Below are 12789 nucleotides of genomic sequence, written 5' to 3' on the forward strand. Positions count from 1 at the left end.
TGTGTGTGTGTGTGTGTGTGTGTGTGTGTGTGTGTGTGTGTGTGTGTGTGTGTGTGTGTGTGTGACTGGATAGGGACAGTTTAACAATAACTTGTTGGTTTGCTTCCCAATACCATGACAGTGCAGTGTTTAAAACCTAACATACTGAGCATATGGACCAATAAGTGCTTATTTAGAGGCTTACATCATCATCTAGTGGCCACAGTGACAGGATCCTGAGAGAACGCTCCTTAATGTGACAATTAAAAGAATTAGTAGAGGGTATACCGTTATAATCGAGACTGTGGGCGAAAGACAAAGAGGAAGACAGAGAGAGGCTTCTGACATTCTTTCAAAAAACATCTCACAATATTATGTTTTGTATTCTGCAGCAACCAAATTTAAATGTGATGGTATCATTTAAACAAAATACCCCCCCTCCCTTAAATTAAGACTCCCCACTTTCATCTTTTCAAGTGCTTTTGAGCTGAGAAATGTGCACTGTTTGTGTGCATTGGGATCAAAACAACACACAGACACAGCTGTGTTTAGAAAGAGACAAAATATGTGAGACCATTGTGTCAGTTTGTGTTTGCTGGGTATAAAACTTAGCATGGTGATACAATACATCAACTCCACACTCCATCACATTCTTCAGTCATCAGTTTGGTAATTTCCTATTTTCAGTTTCAGTTTTTAAACTTCCATTTTTACATTACGGCTTTTACTCTTTCCAGTCTGGGCTTGTCAATTTCATTTTCTATCCTCAAACTCATACTTTAAATATAGGTCAATTATTCCTATAAGTGCAACATAAAAATGTTGGCATTTTCTCTCAGTGTAAAGTGTCATAACTGTTTCTATAACTTGGCTTTAGTCTCTGTAGCATCACAGCTGAGCTGAGCTCTGAAGAACTCTTGGATTTTCTTCCACAGGTGGACTTCAGCTGCTGCATGGGACCTGGGCTCACCCCCCCACAGGACTGGCTGGTTTGCAAAAAAATGAAAACTGGAGGGGCAGTAGGGTCCATAAGGCGGCTCGAGGTAATGTCCCGCTCCAGGGTAAGACACACTCTCGAAGTTGTCCTTCCCATGACGCTTCAGTCTCTCCACCATCTCGTCCATGTAACCCTTGCTGTCCCAGTTGAGGTCGTCCTCTGAAGCCACAAAGAGGAAACGTCCCTTGGCTTCTTCAATGGGGACCAGAGAGGCCTTGTTCTCCTCTGCCAGTGGATCATGCAAAACATACTTGCCAATGCTGGCCCCTGACTCAGTGGGAATCAACTTGCTGATGTCAAACATCAAAGCAGGGAGGACTTGTTTTTTCTTATAGTAAAGAGGGAGAACTGTATTGGCACAACAGCCATTGATCCACACTACGGCCTCCACACCTGGCACAAAAGCAGCAAGTGAAAGCGCAATATCTCCCCCCTTTGATCTTGATATTACACCAACTCCTTTACTGCCCACCTGTGACGAAAAACATGCAAATTAGCGGTAGTCTGTTTAAACACATAGAGCTTAGGAACTGCTATGAAAATGAATCAGGACAACGGTGTAAAAACTGGATGAAATGTGAAGGTCTCCTCAAGCACGATGGCTCAATCATTAACAAAAAAACTCAATATTATGATGTAACTGTACAAGAACATGCATTCAACAATCTTTTAAATAACAAAAGCGGTGGAAATGTCTTATCGTCACACTAAATGAAGAGGCAGCTTAAGGAAGTGGGCTTTGCCATCATAGGCTGCAAAAATCTCAAAATACTTTAAAATAAACCCTCATGACACAATAATACACACCAATGTCCAGTTTTAGCTTCAACTAAGGGCCAGCCATGAAGAGTCCAGCACATAACTTTGCACCGTTGTTTGTACAGATTAAACCAACAAGGTGTAACATAATAATATAATAATAATAACACTTGATGAGAACACCAATTAAGATAAATGATGAATAAATAATGGAGCTGTGTGATTTTCAATCACTTTAGCAATGATTAATCTTAACTGCAGTAGAACCACACACAGTAGACCGTTTCTGGCCATCATCCCAGCTATCCAGCCCCAGTCCATCCCTGGCCACAGAAAGCCAAAGTGAAACCAGAGCTTCCAGGTAAGTATGTATGAAGACTTACACTGACATTTGTAATAACACAACCCTGGTGTGGAGACCAAAGCAGAGCTAAAAAGAGAGTGACTATAGGAGTTACATTCAGACTCCAAATTGATGATAATGTTGCTGCGTAATTGCTGGATGTGTAAATAAGCAAATGTTGGCAAGTTTGCCATATCAACTTAAGAATATGTCAATTTTGTGACTGCTGCCCCCGAACGGCCAAAAAAATGAGTTGTACCATTGTGACTTCACGCTGCTGTGTTTAAAAGTTACTCGAACAACTCACCTTAGGTTGTTGTTGTAAGAAATCCACAGCTTCTTCAAAATGGTCCAGATGTATCTCTTTGAAGTTGTCAGGCCTCTCAGTGAACACTGCTACAGCCAGAACCACAAACCCTCGGTTGGCCAGCAGACAGGTTTTCTCAGACATAAAGGTGCACAGATCCAACACAGCAGGAAAAGGACCTTCTCCTGGAACACACACATACAAGTAAATGTCAACAGTGGATCAAATAAACTCCTACATCTTACATAATGTGCATCCTTTTGCTGCAGTGTCACTAAACTGATATCACTGCTCTAGCTCTTGAAGCTATATGTCTCACTATAGAAAATTATGGGGCTGTTTTTAATAATAGATTAATTAAGATTAGCATCCCAACACTCTGAATTATGCTTTAATGGCTATAATTACTTCTAGGCTGGATTGATGGGGTGTTTGGGTTCGGTTTCCTAAGGTAGCAACCACGAAGTTTTACCTGTTTTTAATGAAACTTATAATTCTCACTAACTAAAAAAAACTGTCAAACTTAGCAGAAGGTTTGTTGACTTTAACTATGTTGTATTTCAAATAACTGACCTCAGACAGCACTTTGACATGAAAGGGAATAACAGTGTACCGTCTGTTTTTCTGAAATGTACAAAAGATATTTACCCTTGCAGTTAAACAAAAAAACATACCACAACACAAAATAGACCTCTTTAAGACAAGAGTAACCCTTTCAATGCTATTACACACAACTACACTTCTCAAACATCAGCAAAGTATTTCTCACCCCTTTATGCACTCTTTCCCATTAATTATTAGACTCAAATGTACTTAACCAGACTCTATACACAACAGCGGGCCCACACATCCACACACTCACAAAATAATAAAATCGCAGGCCTGTTCGTCGCTCGGGTATCCTTATCCTCCTCAGAGTAAACACAGAAAGTCTAATCTGTTCTTAGTTCAGGAGATGAAACCAGACAGCAGCGGGGATGAAATCCTCGTCCAATAACACACCAACAGTCCTTTCCGGTCAGCAATGGCGTCCTCTCCTCTAGCGACTCACCGACGTTTAGCTTAGAAGCAATGGCGTCCTCTGGTCTAGCGATTCGACATTTAGCTTAGCACAGACACACAGACGCGCAAAACATTTGCCCTAATCAACTGCTTAAATCAAATTAAGCGATAAATGTGCGTTGTATGCTACAGATACTGTTTATTCAGTTTACTTAAACATTCACCCGCTATCTACTCAAGTTACTCTGTGTTTCTCCTTCTTTTTCCTCCGTTCTCCTCTCGGTGTCGTTATCTTCCCGCCCTCAACCGTTCTCTTCCTTATCTACGACCAATTACCACAGGTGGCACTAACTGATACCTACAGCAACCAATCACACGGAAGAGCTGCAACTAAAGGCACGTGTTTTTGTCCTACATTTTAACCTATTATTTGCCTTCAATACTGTTTATTTTAACTACTTATTAAACTATTTACTTCCTACCATATTTATGACTAAATTATCTCTGTCAAACATTAACACTCTTAAACATTTATTTCTTTATTAAACTAAATTAGTTTCAGTTCTATTTATTTACTTAATTCTTTTAATCCATCTTTATTATTAGGAACTAGCTTGTTTTAATCCCTCACTTTTACACCAGGGCTACAACATCACCACCACAACCATAATGATGGCCGCATTCCATTTATCGTAGCTGGTTTCAGGGTCCTGGAATTGTGCATGCTGGCTCACTGTCAGGGCTTACTGGGACACGTAAAGGGAATGGAGCCATTGCTGATGTTATTGTGGTTTTCCTTGAAAAGCACCTACCTGGGGGAGTAAACAGGACTCCACGAATATTTCCCTCTTTGACAGGGAGCCGGCTGACCCCCTCTCCAATCACAAGCCTCTCATTGGTCGCCTCTGCCAGCATCCTGCCCTCCCCCTCCTCCTCATGTACAGAGAACTTCACCACATGTGGGTTTAGTGAATTGTTTTTTTGAAACATTTTGTGCAAGATGTCTGCACTCATCGACCACAGCAGACCCATGGGTTCAACCCCCACGTAGCTCCCACTGAGCGAGGGGTCTCTGTCCAGGTCGATCTCGCCGCTCCCATCAGCCCTGTAGGTTGCCGTGGAGCTGAACACCACTCCCTTCTCGTCTGTGGATCTGGCTCTCATGGTGACCACCTGTCTCGACCTCAGCCCGGCCACCTTCACCTGAACGGGCTCATCGAACAAGCACCTGGCGCTCGGCAGCAGCCTCAGTCTGACTTGGGAGGACATGTCTTCTGAAACAACTGTTCGTTTCTCAGCAAGGTTAGACTTTGCACTGTGACTGTAAAAGAATAAAATGGACATTTACTACAGGAGAATTAGACATAGTTACACAACTTATTTTGTACATGTTTGTGTTGAACCTTTAATATTGTGTCTCCTCATTTTTTTTCTCCACATCTCCAGGACTGCAACAACTCTGCTACCTTCACTCAACCAAAACTGAAGAAATAAAATAACTTGACTAATTAGCTAAATGTCCCTCTCAAACACTCATTCATTTATTATTGTTTTACAATATTTGTGTAACAGAAGTACTGATAAATAAATATGTTGACAGCAATAACGTAACTAGTTTGACTCCATGATCGTTATTTATCAAGTGAACTAATGCAAAATCAAACAGACTACACTGCATCACTGTATTGATTTATTGTATTGCAAAAGATGCAGATGTAAGCAGGGCTACAACTTGTTGTTTCAATGCATCATGTATATTTAATCAAGAATTCAAAGCTTATGCTGCTCAGGTCTTTTCTTCATATTGTAAACATTTACTAGGTTACTAGTCAAAATGTAGCCAGCTAAAGCTGATCTCAGATCTGAACTGAATCTTCAAAGTCTAGAAGCTAAACCTAATCTGTCCCAATAACATTATAGCAATTATGCTAATGTCTGTTTATTTTCATAAACAAGTAATCTTACACTTATTCTGACCGTTTTTATGAGTAATCACATGAGAACAGAGTAAATTGTCTGGTATTTAAGTATTTAGACAGAGTTCTTATCCAAAGTGGCTAACATGTAACTGCGAAAGAAGTTCCCAGATTTGGTGCAAGAGGCACCACACATGCACAGACATCCGTCAGCCATGAGAGTTGTTATTGTACCAGGACTGATATATACCCAATGTGCGATACTTCTGCATAGACTTGTCACTTTTACACACAATCATCTTTTTCATATATCTATTTCATATTGTCTTTCATTATATTTGATCTTATTTTGTCTTTGTGAGTAGTGCTCTTACTGTCCAACACATTTCATTGTATCGTTGAACCTACATGATGATTATCATGACTAATAAAACTGAACTGGAACATCATCTCATGTGCAGATGATGGACCACTGATTACAACAGAAAGTTATTTTTGACCTTTGGAATTGGTCTCCATAAACATGGTCCTTGATCACTGTCATTCCTCTCAAACACAAAATGACAAAAAGTATGTCTCCCTCCTTTCTGTCTCCCTGCCTCACATAAAGACTTGCGTATCTATTCCCTTTGACAGAAGAAAAGTGCAACTTAATACATAAGCAGCGGTAAGGAGAGTGGCTGTGATGGGTTTTAACCCAGTCCGTCAAAAAATGGACTCAAAATGAGCCCGACATTCCTCATCTGTTCGATAATGAAAATAGTTTGTCACAGAAGAAGCTCATTTCTCTCACTGCAGATATAAGAGTTACTTTTTAAACAATAAAGTGTCTTGGTTTTACCTTTTCTGTCAGAAAGTGTTAGTCCCGTGTTCGCTTCACTGTCTCTTGATCCCATCAAATATGTTATTTGAGCTGGCGGGACAAAATGTTCTGTTTAGGCTTTCAGGGAATGTGTGTGTGTGTGTGTGTGTGTGTGTGTGTGTGTGTGTGTGTGTGACTGGATAGGAACAGTTTAACAATAACTTGTTGGTTTGCTTCCCAATACCATGACAGTGCAGTGTTTTAAACCTAACATACTGAGCATATGGACCAATAAGTGCTTATTTAGAGGCTTACATCATCATCTAGTGGCCACAGTGACAGGATCCTGAGAGAACGCTCCTTAATGTGACAATTAAAATAATTAGTAGAGGGTATACCGTTATATCGAGTGTGGGCAAAAGACAAAGAGGAAGACAGAGAGAGACTTCTGACATTCTTTAAAAAAACATCTCACAATATTATATTTTGTATTCTGCAGCAACCAAACTTAAATGTGATGGTATCATTTATTCAAAATAACCCCCCTCCCTTAAATTAAGACTCACCACTTTCATCTTTTCGATTGCTTTTGAGCTGAGAAACGTGCACTGTCTGTGTGCATTGGGATCAAAACAACACACAGACACAGCTGTGTTTAGAAAGAGACAAAATATGTGAGACCATTGCGTCAGTTTGTGTTTGCTGGGTGTAAAACTTAGCATGGTGATGCAATACATCAACTCCACACTCCATCACATTCTTCAGTCATCAGTTTGGTAATTTACCATTTTCAGTTTCAGTTTTTAAACTTCCATTTTTACATTAAGGCTTTTACTCTTTCCAGTTTGGGCTTGTCAATTTCATTTTCTATCCTCAAATGACTAAATTATCTCTGTCAAACATTAACACTCTTAAACATTTATTTCTTTATTAAACTAAATTAGTTTCAGTTCCATTTATTTACTTAATTCTTTTCATCCATCTTTATTATTAGGAACTAGCTTGTTTTAATCCCTCACTTTTACACCAGGGCTACAACATCACCACCACAACCATAATGATGGCCGCATTCCATTTATCGTAGCTGGTTTCAGGGTCCTGGAATTGTGCATGCTGGCTCACTGTCAGGGCTTACTGGGACACGTAAAGGGAATGGAGCCATTACTGATGTTATTGTGGTTTTCCTTGAAAAGCACCTACCTGGGGGAGTAAACAGGACTCCAAGAATATTTCCCTCTTTGACAGGGAGCCGGCTGACCCCCTCTCCAATCAGAAGCCTCTCATTGGTCGCCTCTGCCAGCATCCTGCCCTCCCCCTCCTCCTCATGTACAGAGAACTTCACCACATGTGGGTTTGGCAAATTGTGTATTCGAAACCTTTTGTGCAAGATGTCTGCCCTCATCGACCACAGCAGACCCATGGGTTCAACCCCCATGTAGCTCCCACTGAGCGGGGGGTCTCTGTCCAGGTCGATCTTGCCGCTCCCATCAGCCCTGTAGGTTGCCGTGGAGCTGAACACCACTCCCTTCTCGTCTGTGGATCTGGTTCTCATGGTGACCACCTGTCTCGACCTCAGCCCGGCCACCTTCACCTGAACGGGCTCATCAAACAATCATCTGGCGCTCGGCAGCAGCCTCAGTCTGACTTGGGAGGACATGTCTTCTGAAACAACTGTTCGTTTCCCAGCAAGGTTAGACTTTGCACTGTGACTGTAAAAGAATAAAATGGACATTTACTACAGGAGAATTAGACATAGTTACACAACTTATTAATGTTTGTGTTGAACCTTTAATATTGTGTCTCCTCATTTTTTTTCTCCACATCTCCAGGACTGCAACAACTCTGCTACCTTCACTCAACCAAAACTGAAGAAATAAAATAACTTGACTAATTAGCTAAATGTCCCTCTCAAACACTCATTCATTTATTATTGTTTTACAATATTTGTGTAACAGAAGTACTGATAAATAAATATGTTGACAGCAATAACGTAACTAGTTTGCCTCCATGATCGTTATTTATCAAGTGAACTAATGCAAAATCAAACAGACTACACTGCACTGTAGGGACCAGGGGGCTCTCTCGGACCGGCTTGACTTTGGAGACGTGGAAAGTGGGGTGGATCCGCGGAAAGTGGGGTGGATCCGCATAGACCGGGGCAGCTTGAGTCTCACCGCCTCAGGGTTGATGACCTTCTGGATCTCGAAGGGACAGATGAACCTGGGTGCCAACTTCTTTGACTCTACCCGCAAGGGTAAATCTCGGGTGGGGGCCTGGGTGCGGCGACGGTTGATAGTGGTGGCGTAGTGGTCGGCAGAGCGAAGAAGAGTGGCCCGAGCTTGGATCCAAGTCCTACGGCAGTGGCGGATGAAGGCCTGGACAGATGGGCAGGACACCTCCTTTTCCAGGGCCGGAAACAGGGGAGGCTGGAACCCATAGGCGCACTGGAAAGGGGAAAGTCCAGTGGCGGAACTGGTCACAGTGTTATGGGTGTACTCCACCCACAGTAGCTGCTGGACCAGGGCGAGGGGTGTTAAGATACCGTGCAGCGCAGAGCCGTCTCCATCTCCTGGTTTTTGCGCTCGGTCTGGCTGCTGGACTGGGGGTGGAACCCGGATGACAGGCTGACGGTGGCCCAGACGAGTGTGCAGAACTCCATCCAAAACGCCGAGGTAAACTGGGGTCCCCGGTCGGAAACCACGTCAGTGGGGAGACCATGAAGGCGGAAGACATGAAGGAGAACCTCCGCCGCACAACCTTCTTGGTCCGCTGGATGCTGGGTGACAGGTGAGAGGGGAGTTGTGAGCCCACTGGAGGACCTCAGACCGCAGAGTGGAGGGAACGAACAGGCGGTCGGCCAGACAGGCACTGGGTCCAGGTTGGTCCTCTAGGGCTGCCTTGACTCTTTCCTCCACCTCCCAAGTAAGAGAGGCAACCTGGTGTAGAGAGGGGAGGATGGTATCAGGACCAGAGGCAGAGTCCTCCTTCCCCCGAAAACTGACGGGACAGGGCATCGGGCTTCACATTGTGGGACCCGGGTCGGTAGGACAGGGAGAAGTTGAACCTTGTGAGAAAGAGAGACCATCGGGCTTGACGGGAGTTGAGCCTCTTAGCCAACTGGAGGTATTCCAAGTTCTTATGGTCGGTCCACACCAGGAAAGGCAGCTTGGTCCCCTTGAGCCGGTGATGCCATTCTTCTTCAGGAAGGACTCCACCCAAGGATGGACCCCGTCGCCCAGTCGATGTTGGGATTGTGGCACCGGAGCCAGGGATAACCCAGGATGAGGGGAAGGTGAGCAGACCGCAGGATGTGGAACTGGGTGGTCTCATGATGGTAACCGGAGAGGAGCATGCGCACAGGGGCTGTCTGGTGGGTAACCGTGCCCAGGAGATGACCGTCGAGAGCGCTGGCAGGAACAGGGCCAGGAAGAGGAACCCGGTCAATCCCTAGCTGCTGAGCTAGTTCTTCGTCCATCAGACTGACATCAGACCCAGAGTCAATGAAAGTGGCGAGGGTATGGGAACCCTTGGCCAACAGCAGCCGGGCATGACACAGATGGCGACTCACCAGCAATTCCCCCTCTACTGGTGAGTCCGGGCTTTTACTGGGCACCGGGAGACGAAGTGGCCGGTCTGCCCGCAGCAAATGCAGAGGTTGTCCTGGCGCCGGCGTTCCTGTTCCTCCGGTGTGAGTCTGGTGCGGCCCACCTGCATGGGCTCAGAGTGCCTCAACGGCGGACTCCTCGTGGAACCCCCGGCCTCGGGAGGGATGCGGGGTTGATTCGACGAGCGTAGATCTAGCTGCCCCCGTCGCCTCTCCTGACGCCTCGCCTGGATGCGACGATCAACCCGGGACGTCAGCTCGATCAGCCCGTCCAGCGAAGAGGGAAGGTCGTAGGAAACCAGCTCGTCCTTGATGTAATCACCCAGCCCAAGAAGGAAGGCGTCACACGGCGGAGTTCCATTCACTCTGGTGGGCCTTGGTGCAAAAGTCGATGGTGTAGTCAGCGACGTTCTGGTCACCCTGCCTCAGACCCAGCAGCCCTCCAGCAGCGTCAGGACCCACGGTGACTACTCCGAACACCTTCCGGAGCTCCGTGGCGAAGGCTGGAAACGAGGAGCAAGCAGGAGTTTGTCGCTCCCACTCGCTGTTCCCCACAGGCGGGCTCTGCCAGTCAAATGGTTAATGGTGAACGCCACTTTAGCTTGTTCGTGGGCGAAGGTGTAGGGCTGCAGGGCAAACAGGATTGAACAGTTTGTGATGAATGGATTGCAGCCATCCGGATCTCCAGCGTAACGCTCTGGGGTTCCCACCCAGGGCTCGGGTGACGGCCCTGACAGACCGGGAGCTGAGGCTGGCGGTGGCGGAGCTGGGGGGGAAGCAGGGGCTGCTGCCTGAGCGAGGATCGTAGTTAGCTGCAGGAGCCAACAGGCGAGTATGCGCACACGGTGGTGTGTGTGGCGATACTGAGAGAGTCTCTGATCCACTGAAAGCCACTGGGGAGAAGGTGACTGAACTCACGCTGTGCAGAGAATCACCAAGCAGCCCAGGGGAGAGGCAGACAGAAACCAGGAACGGAGAGGCGAAGCTCATGGTCGGGGACGGAAGGCTGAGGTGATGTCCGGGGTAGAGATGAGGCAGGATGGTCAGAGGCAGGCGGGGTTGAAACCAGGAGATCAATCTGAAAAACGCTGGAAAGTCTTGCATGAGGAACAAAGAACAATCTGGCAACAGGTGATTGTAGAGGAGCAGCCTAAATACCTGGCTGATTGCCTGATTGCTGCGGGAGCAGGTAGCTGAGAGGTGGGTGTGGCTGGTAAGCAGGTGAAGCAGAGGAGAGGTGAGTGGAAAATTATTGCAGTGACAGAGGTGAGGAGAGAGGCAGACTGTGACAGGACTGATGTGCGATACTTCTGTATAGACTTGTCACTTTTACACACAATCATCTTTTTAATATATCTATTTCGTATTGTCTTTCATTATATTTGATCTTATTTTGTCTTTGTGAGTAGTGCTCTTACTGTCCAACACATTTCACTGTATCGTTGAACCTACATGATGATTATCATGACTAATAAAACTGAACTGGAACATCATCTCATGTGCAGATGATGGACCACTGATTACAACAGAAAGTTGTTTTTGACCTTTGGAATTGGTCTCCATAAACATGGTCCTTGATCACTGTCATTCCTCTCAAACACAAAATGACAAAAAGTATGTCTCCCTCCTCTCTGTCTCCCTGCCTCACATAAAGACTTTGACAGAAGAAAAGTGCAACTTAATACATAAGCAGCGGTAAGGAGAGTGGCTGTGATGGGTTTTAGCTCATTTCTCTCACTGTAGATAGAAGAGTTACTTTTTAAACAATAAAGTGTCTTGGTTTTACCTTTTCTGTCAGAAAGTCTGTCTCTTGATCCTATCAAATATCTTATTTGAACTGGCGGGACAAAATATTCTGTTTACGCTTTCAGGGAATGGGTGGGTGTGTGTATGTGTGTGTGTGTGTGTGTATGTGTGTGTGTGTGTGTGTGTGTGTGGTGTGTGTGTGTATGTGTGTGTGTATGTGTGGTGTGTGTGCGTGTGTGTGTGTGTGACTGGATAGGGACAGTTTAACAATAACTTGTTGGTTTGCTTCCCAATACCATGACAGTGCAGTGTTTAAAACCTAACATACTGAGCATATGGACGGACAATGGAGAAGAGGATTATGCTGCAGGAGTGGTTTGGGAAGCTTGAATTCACATTTAGATACTTCTTGTTTTTGTTTTATGTCACGACTGGTGAATACAGGCAACAAGGAAATGCAAACAAAGCAAGCAGACTGGTTAAATTCAGTAATATATTTACCAGATATATTGGTATATTAGTTTACAGGCAGGTACAGGTTCCAGATTTCAGGGTGAAAGGTACATGTTGCAGGGAAACGTGGGAACAGGTGAGGAGGGGGGGCAGGGAAGGTCTGGGCAGGAAGGAGTGGCTGAACGTGGGAGTGAGGTGATAGGGACAGGAGAAAAAGTCAGGGCATCTGGTGGACTGGAAGAGAATGGCAATGAATGGGTCTGAGGAAGTGGGAATGTGGCTGGAGGGAAGGATGGAAGGAAGGAAGAATTTTGTGAGTAAATCTGTTCAGATCAGGTGCTTACAGTGAAACTAAAATGGAAGCAGCTGCAGTATGAACAAAACTAAAGTCCATTTTACAACTGGACAGTTAAGTGGTCCCCCCAAAACTTTGTGTCTTCTTTAATTCTTGCACACAAGTGCTTATTTAGAGGCTTACATCGCCATCTAGTGGCCACAGTGACAGGATCCTGAGAGAACGCTCCTTAATGTGACAATAAAAAGAATTAGTAGAGGGTATAATGTTATATCGAGACTGTGGGCGAAAGACAATTTCATCTTTTCAATTGCTTTTGAGCTGAGAAATGTGCACTGTTTGTGTGCATTGGGATCAAAACAACACACAGACACAGCTGTGTTTAGAAAGAGACAAAATATGTGAGACCATTGCGTCAGTTTGTGTTTGCTGGGTGTAAAACTTAGCATGGTGATACAATACATCAACATTCTTCAGTCATCAGTTTGGTAATTTCCTATTTTCAGTTTCAGTTTTTAAACTCCCATATTTACATTACGGCTTTTACTCTTTCCAGTCTGGGCTTGTCAATTTCATTTTCTATCCT

General features: G+C 44.8%; 1 protein-coding gene across 1 annotated transcript; it reads right to left on the minus strand.

Annotated features, from left to right (window-relative positions):
* Positions 1–524: 524 nt before the first annotated feature.
* Positions 525–4656, minus strand: LOC139296996 (acyl-coenzyme A thioesterase 5-like). The gene is made up of 3 exons (XM_070919574.1): positions 4200–4656; positions 2386–2570; positions 525–1448 (listed from the first exon to the last, which is right to left on the minus strand). The coding sequence occupies exons 1-3, from the start codon at positions 4654–4656 to the stop codon at positions 840–842; spliced, it is 1251 nt and encodes a 416-aa protein (XP_070775675.1). The 3' UTR covers positions 525–839.
* Between the last annotated feature and the right edge of the window lie 8133 nt (positions 4657–12789).

The sequence above is a fragment of the Enoplosus armatus genome, chromosome 14 (assembly GCF_043641665.1).
Source record: "Enoplosus armatus isolate fEnoArm2 chromosome 14, fEnoArm2.hap1, whole genome shotgun sequence".
Taxonomy (NCBI): domain Eukaryota; kingdom Metazoa; phylum Chordata; class Actinopteri; order Centrarchiformes; family Enoplosidae; genus Enoplosus; species Enoplosus armatus.

Bases quoted from the DNA above. Each gene is read 5' to 3' on its own strand.
- LOC139296996 (XM_070919574.1), bottom strand. From the start codon at position 4,656: ATGTCCTCCCAAGTCAGACTGAGGCTGCTGCCGAGCGCCAGGTGCTTG. The intron at 2,571-4,199 runs GTAGGTGCTTTT...TGTGTGTTCCAG, and splicing joins AGTCCTGTTTACTCCCCCAG to GAGAAGGTCCTTTTCCTGCT. The intron at 1,449-2,385 runs GTGAGTTGTTCG...TTTTCGTCACAG, and splicing joins TCTTACAACAACAACCTAAG to GTGGGCAGTAAAGGAGTTGG.